General features: G+C 39.7%; 1 protein-coding gene across 1 annotated transcript in view; it reads left to right on the plus strand.

Moving 5' to 3' along the window:
- Window positions 1–20,566, plus strand: part of RABGAP1L (RAB GTPase activating protein 1 like) — a 570,078-nt gene that overhangs the window by 40,720 nt on the left and 508,792 nt on the right. Inside the window, 8 exon segments of the mRNA XM_030571947.1 lie at window positions 1,272–1,439; window positions 5,647–5,839; window positions 6,525–6,735; window positions 10,412–10,586; window positions 11,902–12,062; window positions 13,428–13,468; window positions 13,471–13,509; window positions 13,512–13,536. Of these exon segments, the coding sequence (XP_030427807.1) occupies window positions 1,305–1,439; window positions 5,647–5,839; window positions 6,525–6,735; window positions 10,412–10,586; window positions 11,902–12,062; window positions 13,428–13,468; window positions 13,471–13,509; window positions 13,512–13,536 (980 nt within the window). The 5' untranslated portion in view covers window positions 1,272–1,304.

The following is a 20,566-nucleotide window of genomic DNA, read 5'->3' on the forward strand; positions in this document are numbered from 1 at the left end:
ATTAAAATATTTTGTCTTGCAGCAATGGTGCAACTAGGGGTGCTAGCAACAGTAGGAGTTCTAATGTAGACAAGGGTTGAGCATATTTGTCATGGTAACTAATTGCTGCATTCAAAGAAGAAGGCAATGAAATTTTATTCTAAAGTGAATCTTCAGTAAAAATCAGAGCAGTTCAAATCCCCTGAAGTGCATTGAAGCACTTCCACTCCACTTCATTTTAACAGGAATTTCTCTATAATAGAGTAATATAATAAGTGAGCTCCAAGCACTTCTATAGCATGTTAAATTTTCAAAGCATTGTACTGACATTAATTGTTGTAGTTAGTATAATAATCACCTCACTGCACTTTCCTCCCTGTGTCTTTATTCTCATGCATTTCCAACATGGTGCTGGAAGGGATTATTCCTTTACCAGTAAGCGAGAGAACAATTTTAGCAGAGATTTTTAAACTATGGAACAAAGCTTATTGCAACAGTTAATCTCTAAACTAGGCTTGGGTGGAGCTCACATTACATCATTCTTCTGAAAATATTTCTTAAATATGTGGGTGTTTGAAAGAGCACACGTATAGCTAAAACTTTAACCCTAGCTGGTAATCTCTGCCACAGTACTTGCAACCAGAGGACAGTGGCCTTGCTGGAAGCACAGCCTTCTGACAAGAGTGTACTGTATTAAAATCTGTATAAATCAGTCCCTGGATAGAATGGAGTTGTGCAGTGATTCCAAGATTTTTGTTTATAATGTCTGTAAGCCCAGGGGAGGTTAAATTTTCAAGGTCATATTTATGTTCTTGATCTTTACTGGAGTTGCATGTGTTGATATGGGCACAATAAAGCAACCATTCTTTACGGAAGAGCCAAAGACTTGTTTTGGCTCTAGAGCCACCATAAAGCATGCCAAACAATTGTATTTTGTGGTTGGGGCTTTGAAATAATGAAAATCACCATTCAGAATGGAGTATTTTAATACCTTCTCCTTTTTAATTAGTATATTTTTAGATTGTTTTTTCACCTTCCCTCTAAATGGTCAGGAAAGGAGGGATAATGAATGTCTCTTATAGGGTCTTGTTATGTAAAATAATGGTTTGGGAGACCAAAAATAAAAACTCTGAGTTCCCATTAACTGTTATGTTTATATAATTTAAAATATTCTGTTATTTTTTAGGCACTGTTCTTCTTCTGCAACTGCTATTAAATATATTTATCAATTAGGAAAGGATAACTGTGTATGGTTTCAGAGCTGATTCAGTATTTCTACATTGTTTTATTAGGTTGGTGCAGCAGGAAAGGATTTCAGTCCAGAAATGGAAGTCCGGTCTTCATTTGATAAATTTAGTCAATCATCTGAATCTGTGTCCACATTAAACAGTGAAGAATTTGTCTTGGTTCATCAGCAACCTGAGGATCCCCATGCAAAAGATGAGAAACCTCAACTAAAAGTAAACTTTTTTTTGTTTTGTTTTAAATGCATAATAAAAATATCTCGCCCCAAAAGGTTGTGATTTATATTATAATTTATTTAAGTTAAATGACTTTGGTGTTTCAGGAGAATCTTAAAATCCTTTACCTTTGTTCTTGCTGTACTGTACATATTTGCGAAATGAACAGACCTGAGTGTGCAAATCAGTTTGTCTAATGAAGGTTTCAGTCCAGTCACTTATGTAATAACTTGAAGTGTCAAGACTTATTAGCCATCTGTGCATCCTTATGATTTATACAATCAACAAAAGAAACCAGTTATTCTTATAAATTAAAAAACTTCAATTGGGAGATGGGCAGTAATGTGGCTTTATGATTCAAAGACTCGGAATGCTGTTTTTCTGTTTGTATATGAGATCAGGATTAAGCTATGGATGTATAGACTGCACTGCCTTTTGCCCTGTTGATCTGCCTTCCTTAGCATTGTCTATACCAGTGTTTCTTAACCTGGGGTTTCGCGGGACAGATTTAGGGAGGTCACAACTGCAAGGCCAGCATTAGGGGGTGGCAAGCAGGGCAATTGCCTGGGGCCCCGTAAAGCTAAGTTACATGCTTGAGTTCCTGGTAGTGGGGCTCGGGCATGTAACTTAGCTTCATGGGGCATCCTGAAGTGTTGAGCCCTGGGCAGTTGCCCTGCTTGCCACCCCATGGTGCTGGCCCTGAGTATTATTCATAATTTACTTAATTATATTTAAGCTAGGGGGCCACAATTTTTCAAATCTTGCTGGGGAGGAGGGTCCCAATTTTTTTTTTTTTTTTTTAAAGTTCAGATTGAGAAACACTACTGTCCATTAAGGACACTTTCTAAACACTTCCCACTGTTGATAATATTAGAATACTTAATACAGGCAAGACTCCTGCAACTGAAGCCACTTTTAATGTCATGTCAGACTTTCTCTAAGCGTTTTTGGCTGATAGTGTTACAAATGGCTCTGGCTGTGAAGGTTTTCAGCATAGTGAACTTTGGTGCAGCTATAGTGCTGTAGGCACAGGTGGGAAATTTGTAAAAAATGACCCAGCTTCCATTGCTGACATGCTTATAACTACACTATACTTGCAGCCTACTTTCTGTTCCTAAGCTCACTGCCCAGACAAGTGTTTCTCTTTTCACTTCAATTTAGCAGCAGTTTTGGTAGGGAGAGGGGTTTTGTCAAAGGTTGAAGGGAAACTGGAAACTTCCTTTACTCAGTGGGTTTCTCCAGTGCTAGAAGTGGTTAGAGCACTACGATCCAAGGAGCTGCTCTCAGCTCTTTATATTTGTACACACAATAGCCTTGGAAGCAGAAGCTGGGATTTCAAGATTTTCATCAGTTTTCTGGTGCTCTGCATTAGCCAAGTCCCAATCCAATGATTTAGGTTATCGGTTCTGTAGGGTGAGGTTGAGCTGCTGGATCGCATTTACTGCACCTTAAATATTACAAACCTGGCCACCCAACTGAAAACCGTCCTTAAGATAAAATGATGGGGAGAGGGCAAAACTGCCTTCTCAATTCCAGAGTATCTAAGGAAATAGTAGCCTCGGAATATTTGAAGATGTATGGCAGGCAGCTGGTTTAAAATCACCATCAGGACTGTCCAGTCAGGTACCAGAAGAACTGCTTAATTTCAGACACAGGAACTGGTGCATCTGCAGCTGTCTCTTGAACAAATCTGAAACACTGCTTTTAAGAAACCATGCAGATCCAGGAGAGCCCCATTGTTGAAGGTCTTTACATCTAGTTTTGCAAGTACTCACCAAGTCCATTAAACAGCAGTTTGCTGGGTGGTTGGGTGTGGGTTTTTAAAAATTTGTTAAAATTTTTAATTTTAAATGTAAAAAAAAAAAGTATTTTAAGGTAGCTCTTAGATGAGATTTAGAATTTGTTTCCTGGAAAAAACACAACCTTCCACCTGAGTCAGTTTTTCTTTGCCCTCTTTCTACCCGAAGCCACCTCAGACCATGAGAAGCACTGAAATATTTTGGATGTGGTCAAGGAAGTGAAGTTTTACTTGCATAGAACAAAGCCCTGGGAAAAGTCTGATTCAAATTTGTCTTTATATGGAGGATCTAAAAAAGTGAATAGTTAAATCGAGATAGTCCATGCAATTTTTAGGCCTATTGGTTATGCAGTAAGACTCCTCCCACATGAGTGCGCGCACACACTAGCAGGTGCATGACTACTTTATGGACTCAGTAAGACAGAGAATCTTTGAGGAGATGTTGGGTTTCAGTGCACTTGGTTTTCAGTGCTCTGTTCTAGTAGCCAGGGGTTCTCAAACTTCATTGCACCATGACCCCCTTCTGACAAAAAAAAATTATGAACTGACCCCAGGAGCAGGGACCGAAGCCTGAGCCTGTCCGAGCCCCACCGCCCTGGTTGGGTGGGGGCCAAAGCTGAAGCCCGTGCCCCACCCCTCAGGTGAGTGGGGGCAAGCCGAAGCTCAAGGGCTTCAGCCCCAGGCAGGGGGCTTGTAACCTGAGCCCTGCCATCCAGGGCTGAAGCCCTCAGGCTTTGGCCCCGGGCTCCAGCAAGTGTAAGGCAGCCTTGGAGACCCCATTAAAACAGGGTCAAGACCCACCTTGGGGTCCTGACCCACAGTTTGAAAACCACCATACTAGCCCATATAAGATGCAAACTCATCCAATGCAGCTATCAGATATTGGAAGATTTCAGTTTTTCTTTCCCTTCGATTTGATGGATGTCTTTTTACTGCTTGCTGTTTCGTATAAGCACTTGTCTCATGGGGGCAATGGCTGTTTATATGGAAGAAACAGAAAAGTAGTTTCCTTACTGTAATTTTATCATCTTTAAGCTTATAGTGCATTGTCCGAAACCACTCCCTTATAAGAGCTTATTTGAATGTGAATTATTCTTCATTTTAGCTGGCAAGTAACTGACAGATGCGGGGGGAGGAGAAGCTCAGTAGGAATATTATTCTCTTCATCCAGAATGTGTGACAAGGTAGAAAACTTGATAATACTTGACTGACAGAGCACTGTGTTCCCACTCAAAGAATAGAGAAAATTTATGTTGAGGAAATTAATTTTAAATTAACTTTCAGTGGGGCTCAAAGTTGAACTGTCCTGAGGAGATGGCAGATATGAAAATGTCTCTTCCAGATAGTTGTCACAACTGATTAGATGTGTTTTGTTATGATTAGGTAGTTTCCCTTTTTCCTCTATATAGAAACTGAATTGAACAACATTTTTACTATGTCTGAACACACGGAGAAAGCTCTTTCTAATTCTCAGTTATTTTTAAAAATAAAGATAAATGAAAAGAGAATAAGGAACGAAACCTCCAAATTAATTTTGCCATTCATTACGGTTATATATTAAAAATGAGGGGAGAAGGATATACCTAATTACACTTTATTTTTGTTTCAGAGTAGGAGCCGTGTTAGTCTGTATCCGCAAAAAAGAACAGGAGTACTTGTGGCACCTTAGAGACTAACAAATTTATTTCAGCATAAGCTTTCGTGGGCTACAGCTCACTTCTTCGGATGCATAGAATGGAACACACAGACAGGAGATATTTATACATACAGAGAACATGAAAGGGTGGAAGTACGCGAAGTATGTGTACTTTTCATGTTCTTTGTATGTATAAATATCTCCTGTCTGTGTGTTCCATTCTGTGCATCCAAAGAAGTGAGCTGTAGCCCATGAAAGCTTATTCTGAAATAAATTTGTTAGTCTCTAAGGTGCCACAAGTACTCCTGTTCTTTTTATTTTTTGTGTTTGTCTCTTAATAAAATACCTGAGTATAGCACACATTCATGACTCATGGATGCCATTTTAATACTATATAAAGTACTTGGAGAGGTGAAATCTGTAATGTGTATATAGTCAAAGATTTGAGGAAATATAAATTGTCATTACCTGAGCTGTTATACTGGATTCTGCATTGTAATACTGGATGTTGGAACCTTTGGTAATCAGAGATATACTTCCATTGTGCACATTTTATTTATTGTTTAATGATGAGCCTTGGGTGAATTCATGGCTTTCGCCACATGAGTAACATGGGTATCTGGTATAATTAGTTGTAGAAGTAGTGTTTGGCAAAATGTCATTAAAAAAGTAAAACAAATTTTAAAATCGTTTTCAAATATTTGTGTAATATCTCTTAAGGTAAAAATAGCAGTCAGTTTTTAAGTCTTTTTTGTGTCTTGTCCTTTGTACAGATATTTTCAAATGGAGATGAACAGCTGGAGAAAGCCATGGAAGAGATACTGAGAGATTCTGAAAAACGCCAAATAAATTATGTTACTGACTGTAAAGACTCCAGTGATGCTTGTCGACAGTCAGCTGAAGATGTGTCAGCCAGTCAGACAAACCAACCTTCTTTACATCTAATTCTGGACCCTTCCACGACAGGTACTGGTTAAGATATTTTTGGGTAGGTAATGAAGTTATGGTATGAAACTGAGCAAAGGAAAAATTGAGATGAGTCTGGCTATGGAGAGGTCTGATACTAGTCTCAGGACTCCCCAGACCAGGGAAGGGTGGGGAGAAAACCTCATGTTTCTGAGATTCTGAGCTTCTCTGGCCCCCCTCTAGCCTTCCTCTCTCCCTCCTGTCTGTCTTTTAACTATCCTCAGCTGACTAGCTGAATTACCTTGCTAATTGCTCAATCATCCAGTCATTAACCAATTATCTCCACATTATGGCCCATGTGGGGATGCTTGCAGAGTGCTCAGATTGATGAATCAGCCTTAGGCTACTCTCACTCATCAGCAAGCTATACCTGCAATCAGTAGGGAGAGATTGATACTAAAGATGGAGATGGTCTTAAAATGTCTTGATTGATTGGTTTTTAACTCGACTACCCCACACTCATTTATTACTGCAAAAGCTTCACAAATATGAAATGGCCATAATTCAGTATCACTGCCCTTTCAAGTCCATGTGATCAGTGTCTAGGGTAATGCTTCAGGGATCCTGTTCAGATACAGTGATAGTTTTTTAGCTTTTCTAATGTAGGCTTGCAGCTTTTAACTTGCACTAATTTAATGCAATGGCTGAGAATTTTATTGTTATCTTATATTTTCTTCATTTTCAGAAATCTCGGCACCTAGACCCTGTTCCCCTAATGAACTCTCAGAAGAGGACAGTGTATTATTTAACAAATTGATGTATCTAGGTTCTATGAAGGTTTCTGCTCCTCGTAGTGAGTCAGAAGCTCTACGTGCTATGGAAGCTTTGAAATCCTCATGCCAGTCCTCTTTGCCTGTGACTCTCTATGTTCCGAATATCCCAGAAGGCTCTGTAAGGTGAACTAAAATGGTACTTCATTACTTAGGCAGACACAAAGGGTTCAGATTCTGACCTGGGTTGCAAACACTGGGCTTCCAGTGAAGTTGAACTGCATAGATCTGTCCAGAAGCATAATTTGTCACAAACTCTGTTTGCTGAAGAATATGATAAAATGAATAAAAATCAAGGATATTTAAAACAATAGGTAAACATCCAGTGAGAAAAATGCATAAGTTGAATTTAGAATCTTGAACCCTTTAATATTAAACTAGTTTTATTGTATTATGATGGTAAGACTAGGTCACATAAATTTGATTTCCCTGATGCATTGTATGAGACAAAATCTTTACCTTCTTTTAATTTGCAGCAAATTTGAAATATTCTAGATTGTGTTCAACAGATCACACTGTATAATGAGAAATATTCAGCCTGTCTATACAGAATAAACATACCTAAAGTTGAAATCAGTGAACATCACCTTTGAGAAGTTCTTGAGCATGCTTTATTTCTGTAACCAAAAGCGTGCTCAAATTATTAGCATTTTCCTATATACAGTGTTTGTAATTGCAAACTCTATAAAGATCTTGCAAGCAGTTAGCCTTACAGTAATAGTCCCCAAAAGTCCTGTATGCTCACTAAATGGAGTATTTTTGAAGACTGCAAAAGTAATGTGTACTTGCAAAAGGGCAGCTGTGAAGATTCTATTGCTGATCATTGTGTAAGGCTATTACTAATGCCATTCTTTCAGTTTATAATTTCAATCTATGCCAATAACCTTTTTAAGAGGGTAATCATACATTTGATCTTGGTACTGTGACCCAATTCAGAACTGAAGTAAGTGGGCACAGATCCCATTGATTTAAATGATAGTTTTATCTGCTTTATATTGATTTTATAGATGTTGTGCTCGAGCTTAATTCTGTAAAAACATTATAAGATATAAGTGCATATTGTAAGTCCTGTTACTAAAGTGAAGATGCTCAACGTTTTTTCCATAATGAAATTATATGTATTAGACAAGTTTGCCTCCTTTGGATAAGACCCACCTCTTTGTTAGCTTTCTCTTACTGACTCTGCTTTTCAATGTTACTGTAGTTTGTTTCCCTGGCACCCATTTCTTAAAGCAAAAACAAAATTACCTTCATTAAATAGGTTCTTCCAGTAATCTGGTTTTCCTGCACAATAAAATATTTGTTACTGTTCTTGGCGGAAACCACAAGGTGGCGCCTTGGAAATGCCTCCAGGCTAATATATAATTGGAAATGTTGTGACTTTGCGAAAGCATCAGACTTGCAGGTGTCATGCAAGAGAGAAATCAAGGGAAATGGAGAGAAAGAGGGTTCATTTCTAACAGAAAAAATATACACATCATTGGTACTTGTGTATTTTGCTGATCTGTGGCTGGTTTGACCCACTTCATGAAAAACTTAGATACCTACTTTTCTGTTTAAATAAAAATGTGTATTAATGTAATGCAATGCATATTATAGCAGATTATTCCCTAAATCAGAAAAGTCACCTTTTACATAAAGTATTAGTTTAAATGTGGACTGAGATAGCAAATTATGTTAGCAAAGTTGGAAAGCTTGAGGCATCAGCATAGTCTAGTGTTTGGAGAAATTCAATTTATAAGATGTATAGAAATCATTTGGAGTAGCATACCTTGCCAAATTCTAGAATGGAAGCCTTTCACACATTCCAGCTAAAGTTAGCTTCAGGTGATTTTATTCTAAACACCTTTGAATATGGGTATTTTTTTCTAGCCCTAGACTGAGGCCATGTCTACATCTAAAATTTTGCAGCGCTGGTTGTTACAGCTGTATTAGTACAGCTGTATAGGGCCAGCGCTGCAGAGTGGCCACACTTACAGGAACCAGCGCTGCAAGTGGTGTTAGATGTGGCCACACTGCAGCGCTGTTGGGGCGGCTTCAAGGGGGTTCCGGGAACGCTGAGAGCAAACCGGGAAAGGAGACCAGCTTCGCCGCGGTTTGCTCTCGCGTTCCCCGAACCACCCTAGCAAACCGCAGGGAAGGAGACCTGCTTGCTCGGGGTTCCGGGAACGAGAGAGCAAACCGGGAAAGGAGACCAGCTTCGCCGCGGTTTGCTCTCGCGTTCCCCGAACCACCCTGCAACCGCAGGGAAGGAGACCTGCTTGCTCGGGGTTCCGGGAACGAGAGAGCAACCGGGAAAGGAGACCAGCTTCGCCGCGGTTTGCTCTCGCGTTCCCGGAGCCACCCAGCAAACCGCAGGGAAGGAGACCTGCTTGCTCGGGGTTCCGGGAACGAGAGAGCAAACCGGGAAGGAGACCAGCTTCGCCGCGGTTTGCTCTCGCGTTCCCGAGCCACCCAGCAAACACCGCAGGGAAGGAGACCTGCTTGCTCGGGGTTCCGGGAACGAGGAGAGCAAACCGGGAAAGGAGACCAGCTTCGCCGCGGTTTGCTCTCGCGTTCCCGGAGCCACCCAGCAAACCGCAGGGAAGGAGACCTGCTTGCTTGGGGTTCCGGGAACGAGAGAGCAAACCGGGAAAGGAGACCAGCTTCGCCGCGGTTTGCTCTCGCGTTCCCTGAACCACCCTGCAAACCGCAGGGAAGGAGACCTGCTTGCTCGGGGTTCCGGGAACGAGAGGCAAACCGGGAAAGGAGACCAGCTTGATTACCAGAGGCTTCCTCCTTCCACGGAGGTCAAGAAAAGCGCTGGTAAGTGTCTACATGGATTACCAGCGCTGGATCACCAGCGCTGGATCCTCTACACCCGAGACAAAACGGGAGTACCGCCAGCGCTGCAAACAGGGAGTTGCAGCGCTGGTGATGCCCTGCAGATGTGTACACCTTCAAAGTTGCAGCGCTGTAACTCCCTCACCAGCGCTGCAATTTTCTGATGTAGACAAGCCCTGACTTTTTGAAAGGAGTTGGTGCTTGAGTATGATAGACAGGGGAATTATCGCCAGTTTCTTCAGGACACTTCCAAGACATTCCTTGGGCAGAAACATTCTCTATGAATGCAGGAGCTGGCGTTGCCTTGAGGTTTATTACTTTTGACTGGATTTTTTCATATTGATGGTTGTCAGGAGGTAGTATGCCCCAATTTTGTACAAAAATAAAATATCAGGCCCTTAAAATAGCTTGCAGGACAGGGTAAAGGAAATCTTGATCAGAAGTTGACCTCAAATGGGGGTCATGTGCCTTTTATTGATATTTTTGGAGATGACATTAAGGTCAGTTTTCACCATTATTTGACATTTCAGCAGTCTACAGCATAACAGCCTACATTTCAGACTACTAATAACTTCTCAGACAGGGAGTTTACAGAATCTCCCTTTGCTGAATTTCTGGGCCTGTATCTATATAAAGTGCATTTTCACAATTTCTGTGGTTCCTAGTTAACGAAACCCTTTGATTCTGGTGATGAGCTGCAGAACAGTGATTTTTATGATGAATACTGGTCCTATAAAATTTAGGGTAATATATGCTTCCTATTTTATTTTGATATAAATTGTATTGAAACACATGTAGTTGAAACTGAACACTTTTATTGTTTACATTTCTTAATTGTATTTTAATGTTGGGTGCTTACGTTGAATAGTACATACACTTTACATAATAGCTCATTCAGTTACAGAAAGAAGCTGGTGGGTATCTTTATTTGGTTCTAGTTTATTTGACTGACTTCATGTTTGTCACTTTGCCCCTGCAGAATAATAGACCAAACCAGCAATACGGAGATAGCCTCTTTCCCAATCTATAAGATATTGTTCTGTGCACGTGGACAAAATGGAACTGCAGAGAGTGACTGCTTCACATTTACTGAAAGCTACTGTGGAACGGAGGAGTTCCAGATTCATGTTTTCTCCTGTGAAATTAAAGAGGCAGTAAGTATAAAATACTACCACAGTGACTTGTTACCGAGCATAATAAAGGTGTTTTCTGTGATTTGTCTCCAGTCTTTAAATATATACTGTCATGTAAAATCAACCTCAGTACTTTGGCATGTGTGCAGTAGATTTCACGAGATGTGCAGCTATGTGTTCTTGAATATTAAAATAATTTAGGAAGTTACATTAATACCTTTACCAAAGTTTATATCTTGCAGTGGGTCCTGCCCAAACATAGACCTAGCTTACAATGTATTGCACTACAATGTAATGGGGAGATTTGGGAGAAAATCCTTTGCTCCTGCTTTGAGTCTGGTTTGAGATTACCAAGGAGATAGTGTACTTGGGCCCTGGAGTTATAAAGAAACATCTTAAAACCTTCAGTAGGGATTCCTCTAGATGGTTAAAGAAGAGCATTGGGACATTTGAAAGAGCAGACTTCTGCTTTCCTTGAGTTAATGATGATCAGCACAATATTGGGTCTTGAGGGTGGAAACAGCAAAAAGAAAAAAGTAAAGTGAATGTGAGTTTAGGACCTGGCAGGTACAAACGCTAAGCTGTACAGATTTTTAAATGTAAAAATAATTACAATAACAAAATCTGCAGGTCATTTAGCAACAAAATCACATTTGTGAACTGTGTAGGCCAGTGGTTTTTCAACCTTTTTTCATTTGTGGACCCTTAAAATTTTGAATGAAGGTGCGGACCCCTTTGGAAATTAAACCTGTGGTCCACAGATCCCTACCATAGTAGTCTTAAGCTGAAAACTGACTGAATAAGAATTCAACTGTAAATGTCTCACATGCTCAGCACTGCGTTTGATGCAGCATGAGAAAAGGTGCTAAATTGTTGTTTTTTATGGTAATGACAACACTTCCGGGTTTTGACCTGTAGGTAGGGGAATTCACATATTTTTGATCAGAAAAATGGAACGACCTTTCTGGGATCTGAAACTTTATTTTCATAGTCACCTTTCATGAACCCTTAGACATAGTCTGCAGACCACAGGTTGAAAACCACTGGTGTAGGCGAAACTTGCTGACTTAATAATTTTTGAGAGATTGAATCAGAAGTGAACACACTTCTGTTACACTAAAACCATGGTAACTCAACACACATTCTTATTAAACATTTGAATTGAGCGGGGGAGGAGGAGAAAATAAAGGTAAATTATTTCCTTTTAAGAATTTAAAAAATATGCTTGCTGAGAAATGATCCCTTGAGGGAATACATCACAGCTGTGCATGTTCTCCATAGGAAAAGGAATGGATGGCATCAATACTCTTATTCTTTTTTTCCCTCCCTTTTTCAGGTCAGCAGAATTTTATATAGTTTCTCAACAGCGTTCAGACGGTCTTCCAAACAAGCGTCAGACTATGTTAAGGACTCTGTTCTTCCTACCACAGATAGTGATGTGTTCACTTTCAGTGTCTCCTTAGAGGTTAAAGAAGATGATGGTAAAGGAAATTTTAGGTAATTTGAAAAAAAAACAGAAAAATTAGAAGTCTCCATAAAACATGTGCAACTGTTTTGAGGGATGTGTGGCTAACCAGCATGTAGTGAAGAAACTAGTTTTGGTTAATTTTTTACTGTATGCAATTTTTTTTTTCTTTATGAGGTTATTGCTTTTTTTGTCTTAAATTCATTTTTTGTAGAAGCCTAATCTGATCAAAAAATAAAAAGCAGCATAGAAAAACAATATTAATCAAGTTTTGTAAGTATTTAAAATCCTAGTTCTTGGTGGACATACTCAACTGTGCCTATGGAACTTGGAAAGATAGTTGAGGCCTAGCTTGCTGAAAATTTGTACCAATGTTTTCTAAGGTTTCTTTCAGGACAGTTATTTAACTCTTCTAATTTAGTTTTTCATAAGCCAATAAGTTGAATCAGTATATTGAAGGTACAGAAGAAATCTTGGAAAAATGTCTTGAAGCATTGTGGAGGTGGGAAAGGAAGCAAATTTCACTAAGCATGGGCAGCCTTCTCTTAACACACAGCCCTTTTTGGGTATGATTTAAGACATACAGATATATGAGAATTTTGGATGGAAAGGGGTAGTAATGGGAATTTTTGTTTTGTGTAATACTTGTTTCTGCTTTTTTATTTTGCATGGTGCCCAACTATGAGAAGGTAGTAGTCTCAAACTGTAACTTAAGATAGCTTCTGATTGAGAAGCAGTCTTAAACTATAGTAGATAAATATGCAAATAATAATATCTGCAAACATGAAAATGAAACATATAGAAATTTAGGCCCCTAAGGGTGGGGCAAAGATTTCTCTTGTTCGGTACCAAGCTATTCATTTGCTGATTAAAAGGCGAATAAAGAGGAAGAGGAGATATCAAATGATTGCGGACATGGCTGGCACTGGAGGAACTAAGTGGGTGGCTTTCACCAGAGCCCTGTGGGTTTTCACAAATATGAAATAACACAACATAAAATGAAATAAAACAAAAAATCTACTCCATGTTGGTGGCACCTGCTGCTCATGTTCCATGGGTTAGCCAGGCCAAACCCCAACAGCTCTGCAACTTTGTGCACCAGGTCATAACCCCTGGAGTGGGGAACCAAGCCCAACTCCATGGGATGGATGGCACCATTGTGGGGTGAGTGTAGGGTGATCTCACTCTACAACACCCCTCCCAAAGCCTTCCACTCCCTTTGGGGGCAGGCCCAGACACCCCTCCCTCTAGGCATCCCACAATAAAATAAAATGAAATGGCCAAAACATAAAATGAAAATAATTTGAGGCTCTAGCTATCACTACATCATATTTCTAATAGTTATCCGCTTATATTGTGCTATATCTGTGCAAATGGAATTAATTCTTTCTTTTTAGCCCTGTACCAAAGGACAGAGAGAAATTTTATTTCAAACTGAAACAGGAATTGATAAGAAAGTTGTGATCACAGTCCAGCAACTCTCAACAAAGAATTGGCCATTGAAAGGTAAGCATGATATAAAGTAAAAAAGGTTAAGTGTAAGAAAATGGTCTCTAATGTGCTTATCATCACCCTCACAAAATACCTGTAATTCAGTGGAACTGAATACATTGTGTACTAATAATATATATGTACTAACATCAGATTTGGAGATCTAATGAGCTAACTTGTGTGTATAACCAAGTGTTTCTACTTAAATATCCAAAGGAATAGAAAAAAAATAGGTTAATTGGTTACTAGTGGCCAAATATCTTATAGCTAATCTATCACTTTTGGAATTATTTCAGTGTTAAGACTGGTTCACTTCTATGGGACGAATCCAGCAAGTGTTGGCTCAGCAAAGGACCAAATACTTGGAGGCCCATTTTATTTTATTTTTTAAATCTACATGTTGGTTGAGGATTTGGCCACTTACTTTGGTACCTGAGGAAGGGTGGCAGATATTTTCTGAAAAAATCTCTCATAATACTCAAACAGGGCTTTTCGTTCTGCTTCACCTCTTGATTGCATTTTTGGGTTTGTCTACATTTCTTTGTTGTTTATGCACTTTAACTGCTTTTGATGTTGCTTTAATGTGTCAAATATGTCGGACAAAACGTAGTACATCCATTGTAGCCTTTTGTGTCTAAAGCCACATTTGCTATACTAACATCTTAAAAATAGAAACAGTGGAGAGTTAGTGTCTCACTGGATTGCTAGTGGGATATGAATCCTTTTCCAATATCTTAATTTCAGATCCAGCAAACTGTGAGTTGCCATTAATGCCCTGATGTGGCCCATTAATTGAAATTCTTGAATCTGTAGGTTTTCCATTTGTTTTCTTCCCTGAAAGTGTCCCTCCTGTTCAGATCTGGCCAAGGTTTCTTAAAGCCCCTGTTTGATTCTTTCTATTCCAAGGATGTTTTGCTTTGTTCTTGGTTAAAGGTTTGATTAGTGCACGAAGTATGTATTGGTGTTTGAATGCTTGTGCTGTTTTTTTGTCTTAAAAGAAATCAGCTTTCTGATGAACTTTGAGCTTTCTGTTCCATTTCTTCTGGTTCCTGTTTCTCTGCAGCTGTAACAGGTGTGAAGCCTGCCAATTTGTGGTCTGATTCAAAATTAGTTTTAGAAAGTTTGTATTCTTTTCTGCTTGACGTTTTACGAGAACATGTCTCCTGTTGGATGGCTAGGCCCATCTTCCTCCAGTTTTGTCTGAATTATGATGTTTGTGCAAAGTCCAGTGATTTTGCTCCATCCAGACAAAGTTTTGATTCTTGAATTTGTAATATGTCTTCTAATTTTATATATTTAGTGACGTTTAATAAAATTATTTAGGAATATATGTACTGAATGTGTTCAAGTAATGGTATATTAGTAGGGCTGTCAAGCAAGTAAAAAAATGTAATCATGATTAATCGCACTGTTAAACAATAATAGAATACAATTTAAATATTTTTGGATGTTTTCTACATTTTCAAATGTATTGATTTCAATTAGAACACACAATACAAAGTGTACAGTGCTCACTTTATATTTTTGATTGCAAATAGTTGCACTGTAAAAAACAAAAGAAATAGGTATTTTTCAGCTCACCTAAGAACAAGTACTTCAGTGTAATCCTCTTTAGCATGACAGGTGACTTACAAATGTAGAATTATGTACAAAATAATAACTGCATTAAAAATAAAACAATGAAATTTTACAGCCTGCAAGTCCACTCAGTCCTACTTCTTGTTCAGCTAATCACTCAGACAAACAAGTTTGGTTACATTTGCAGGAGATAATGCTTCCCACTTCTTATTTACAATGTTTCCTGAAAGTGAGAATAGGCATTTGCATGGCACTGTTGTAGCCAGCATCACAAGATATTTATGTGCCAGATGTGCTAAAGATTCATATGTCAATCACCATTCTAGGGGACATGCGTCCATGCGGGTAGCAGGTTCTGCTCAATAACAATCCGAAGCAGTGCGGACTGACACATGTTCATTTTCATTATCTGAGTCCGATGCTGTCAAGGCTAATTCCCCACTCTGGCACTTCGAGTGCAGAAGGTGGGGCCCACAAGGATTTCTAAAAATTAACACTAAAAGCTACTCCATGCTTGTATTAACTTCCAAGGTTACCACTTTTCTCTGATCTTGGATTGGTAGATGCTGCCACCACCTAAGTACAGAACCTCTTGGAGAGCCCAGGAAGGCGCACTTGGGAATTCCTTTCTGTGGGGTACCCCTTCCAGGGAGAGCTGAGAAGCGGGGAGGATCAGCTGTTGCCACCAGCTAATTAAACATGTGCACAAACCTCTTAAGACACAAAAATCCAATTCTGTTCTTAAAAAAGGTAAATTTTTATTTAAAAAAAAAAGGAAGAAATACATCTGGGACTCCAGGCTAGTGCTGTATATTTAAAAGAGCAATTACAGGGATTTAGCACCAAAAATAGCTTCCTTGACGGTCCAGCTTAAAGGTTACAAGCAAAATAAAGGCACTTGGGGTTAGCACAGAGAAATCCACAAGCCATAAAGAAATAAAGGGATAAACCTAATCGCGTCTTCCTAGGGCATTTCCTGAATCTACTTACATATCTGGGTCTTAAATGATAGTTTCTAGGTGTTATACTGATGATTTTTCATACCTGGCCCAAGCATTTTACAGCATAGCTCTGCCCCGTCTGCCTCTCCCCTGGAGAGCAACATCAGACCGACAAAACTGGAGTCTTGTTCCATTTTAAAAAGTTCTAGCCTCCCATTAGCTGTTTTGGCCAGGTGCCCAGTCATTCCTTTTACCTATGCATAGCAGTGAGACTTTTAACCCTTTACAGTTAGAGCAAACTAGAGAACCGCTACTAAGAGGGATTCATAGCTGCTGGCTGCTGGGTATCCATAAAAGGGAGCTATGCTCCCACTTCCCCCTTCATTTATCACAGATGCCACCGGCAGAAGGTTGTTTTCTTTTTGGTGGTTCGGGTTCTGTAGTTTCCGCATCGGTGTTGCTCTTTTAAGATTTCTGAAGGCATGCTCCACACCTCGTCCCTCTCAGATTTGGAAGGGCACTTCAGATTCTTAAACCTTGGGTCGAGTGTTTGCAGCTTTCTTTAGAAATCTCACATTGGTACCTTCTTTGCATTTTGTGAAATCTGCTGTGAATGAATGACATGTGCTGGGTCATCATGCGAGATTGCTATAATATGAAATATGGCAGAATACAGGTAAAACATAGCAGGGGACATAGTGTTCTCCCCCAAGAAGTTCAGTCACAAATTTAATTAACACATTATTTTTTTAATGAGTGTCATCAGCATGGAAGCATGTCCTTTGGAATGGTGGTTGTAGGTTCTAAAGTTTTATATTGTTTTATTTTACGTTCAGTTATGTAAAAAAAAAAATAAAAAAATCTACATTTGTAAATTGCACTTCCAGGACAAAGCGATTGCACTACAGTACTTGTACGAGGTGAAATGAAAAATACCATTTCTTTTGTTTATCATTTTACAGTGCAAATACTTGTCATCAAAATATATACACTTTTTTCAATTGCAACACAGAATACAATTATATGAAAATGTAGAAAAACATCCAAAATATTTAATAAATTTCAATTGGTATTCTATTGTTTAACAGTGCGATTAAAACTGCGATTAATCACAATTAATTTTTTTAGTTAATCGCGTGAGTTAACTGCAATTAATTGACAACCCTAATAATTAGTAATATATAGAAGCAAGCCTAAGTATTGTATAAGAATATTTAACAGTGCTCTTAGGTGCTAAGACTCTTCCTTGGAAACTGATGGTTTTTGTGTGATTGGTCCACTTTTGATGTGCGAGATTGGTGGCCAAAAGTATCCAATGTCTGCTGGTGGTGGTCCTGCGTGCTACATTTTCTTGCACTCCTCCTCCTTTGCCTGAAGGTGTAAAGAATGGAGTGGTCCAACAGTCCTTCCATTCCATCTTACCACCTGTGCAATGAGACAGAATCCTTACACGGTCTGCTTGCTTCCTCCTCCACCGCACAGCAGCAAGTCTCAGTGACTCTGGCTCGTGGGGCTTGTGCTACATGGCTAAAAGTAGCAGTGTAGATGTTCCCACAGGCTCTAAGATCCACTCTTCTTGCTGGGTTTCAGAGCCTAAGCTCCAGCCAAAGTGGGAACATCTACACTGCTATTTTTAGCCCTGAAGTGTCAGTTAGACTCAGGCTTTGAGACTCGCTGCTGCAGGGTTTTTATTTATTTATGTACTTTGCAGTGTATATGCACCTAGTCCTTTTTTGTTTAGGAGAGGGACCTATTCCTAAGTGATTGTTAAATATATTTCTTCTTCTCTAAATGGACTAAAAAAGCTAGAGGCCCACCTAAAATTGCTCCTCCTGGAGTGCTATGTACAAGCAATTGTGGACGCTAGAAGGAAGGCTGTAGCTCGAGCTTAGTCCTCCTGTCAGTTCCTCCTCATGAGTGCCACAGTGAGTTGAGATTCCACCTGAGCTCCTGTGTTTCATTGACCAAGAGGCCCCAGTTCTCTGCCTCTATTTTGCTGTCTATGACCTCAGAGAAGGGTAGGAAGGAGCACCACTCCAGATATGAGCTAAGGTGCAAGGATATGTCTTCACTACCGGCCGGATTGGCTGGCAGCTATCGATCCAGCGGGAATTCATTTATTGCATCTAATCTAGATGCGATAAATTGACCCCCAAGCGCTCTCCTGTTGACTCTTGTACTCCAGCTCGGCGAGAGGCGCAGGCAGAGTCGACGGGGGAGAGGCAGCAGTCAATTCGCAATGGTGAAGACACCACAGTAAGTTGATCTAAGTATGTCAACTTCAGCTACGTTATTCACGTAGCTGAAGTTGCAGAACTTAGACCCATTCTCCCCCCCCACTCCCCAACCAGGCCTAAGTCACCCTCACCTGCTGATTCTTACGTCTCAGCTTGCTAGGCACCAGTGTCTGATTTGTCTCTGGCTCACCAATCAAAGGGTGGCCTGACACATGTCTCCTGGTGCCAACTGTAACCTTGTTTGATGTGTTTCCAATTAAGAGTTTAAACGTAAGGAATAAAACCATACTGAACTCTTTAAGGGCTGAGCCTTCAGAGTGGTTATAGATAATTTAATTTAGTGGAGGACTGTGACTGAGAGAATGAGTGATCGAATTAAAGACATTATTTAATTAAAAAAATTACTTAAAGCAAACAGGAATTACATTTTTATTCACATTCCAAGAATAAATAGTGCATTTTGGGGTGCTCAGTCCCTGGATTAGAAGAACTGGTGTATAGACTTTTTTTATGACACCTTGATGGTGGATGAGCATGCTAATCTAAAATTAGCATAATACTCTTTTATAATAAATTATAACAACACCTTAGCATTAAGCCTACCTTGTACTATATCTGTTTTTCTTCTAGCACATTAAATCTTCCAAACCCGAAAATTCAAATATGTTCTACTTCTTTATTGGCTATTAATATCAAACATCATTCCAATTACGATTTACATCATTTCAAATTCTGTGGCTACCAATGTTCCAAAACATCCAAAAATTCCCCTACAACACTTGGTAAATCCAATCAAAACAAAACGTATTTATTTTATGACCCAAGGTTGTGCCTTGTCACTTCTATTAATATCACTATTTGCTCATGCTAACAACTTAACTTTAGCTAATGTGAATCCTGCTCCCTACTTGCATTTCAACACATTTTGAGTTAGCCTAAGCAAATATTACCCTCATCATCTACACCATGAAACCCGTGGACTGACCTCTGTGTGGCACAGTCACCTTAGTACTTGGTGCATTGGTGCTGTCTCTAGAGCATATATGGACCCCAAATGATTTAGCTGTGGGCCTGATTCAAGATCACCTTCACTGGATAGATTGCTGATGGTGCTGGCTAGATCCCTTAAAACTCAACTTTAAGGTCCCCTCAAGAAGCTTGTCTGCACATAAACATCCTGGAACTCGAAGTCATCTGCCTGGCATGCATGGCATTTCTACCTTTACTCCAGGGATTCACAGTTCAGATGCTGACAGACAACATCCTTCCTATGGATTATGTCAGTAGACATGGAGGATTCAGGTCCTTTCCACTTTGTCAGGAAGACATTTGGCTCTTGATTTTGTATGTTGATCACTCTATCATTCCTGGTCCCCACGTTTTCCAAGGATTGAGGACTTGCTAGCAGATTACTTCAGTAGACAGTTCTCGGACAACCATAGGTGATTAGTCAAGGACATAATGTTTCAGAGCATCTTCTGCAAACGAGGATACCCATAATTAGATCATTTGTTCTGTCAGATGGCTTTCTTGTCCCCTGGACACTGGGACCCATGTATACCTTCTTCCAACCATCTCCATGATACAGAGGGTCTAGAGGAAGCTGAGGCAAGATGCTGGATTGATGATCACAATGGCCTCAGCATGGGCCAAGCAGTTGCCTATGAACTAATTAATTCATCTCCCAGTTTTCTTCCCCAAGCATTACTCAACCTCAGGGGATTGCCATTTTACCTTAACAGGTCAGAATCATTCATGAACACACCTAAACTGCTAGTAGCCTTTGCTGATAGGATATTGCCTGATCTTAATCCTCACAGAGATTATAAAAATGGGTCTCCAAGCATATAAGAACATATTGGGAGCAAACCAAGTTACAGCCACCTAGAGCTCAGGCATTAGGGCCTCTGCTGCCTATTAGAAGAATGTCTCTATTTCTGAAATTTGTAAAGCAGCTCCATGAAGCTTGGTCCATGTATTTGCAAGACAGTGTACTTTGGAAGAAGCATCCTGATTAGATGCTCATTTTTTATAGGTCTGTCCTGCAGTCATTGTTTAAATAGAATAGCTACTGTCTACCTCCTAGCACACAGATAACTGCTTGTTAGTAAACAAGAATGAAATCCACATACTGTCAGTTTTCAAGATGTGTTGTCTGCATGGACTCCATGATCCACCCTCCTTCTCTGCTACTGTGGAGTCGTCCTCCTTTGGGATTCTGCACTGGTGAGGGAACAGAAGGGTGCTTGTACCTGCTATGCCCTTGATATTCTTGGACTGGAGGATTAG

The sequence above is a fragment of the Gopherus evgoodei genome, chromosome 8 (assembly GCF_007399415.2).
Source record: "Gopherus evgoodei ecotype Sinaloan lineage chromosome 8, rGopEvg1_v1.p, whole genome shotgun sequence".
Lineage (NCBI taxonomy): Eukaryota > Metazoa > Chordata > Testudines > Testudinidae > Gopherus > Gopherus evgoodei.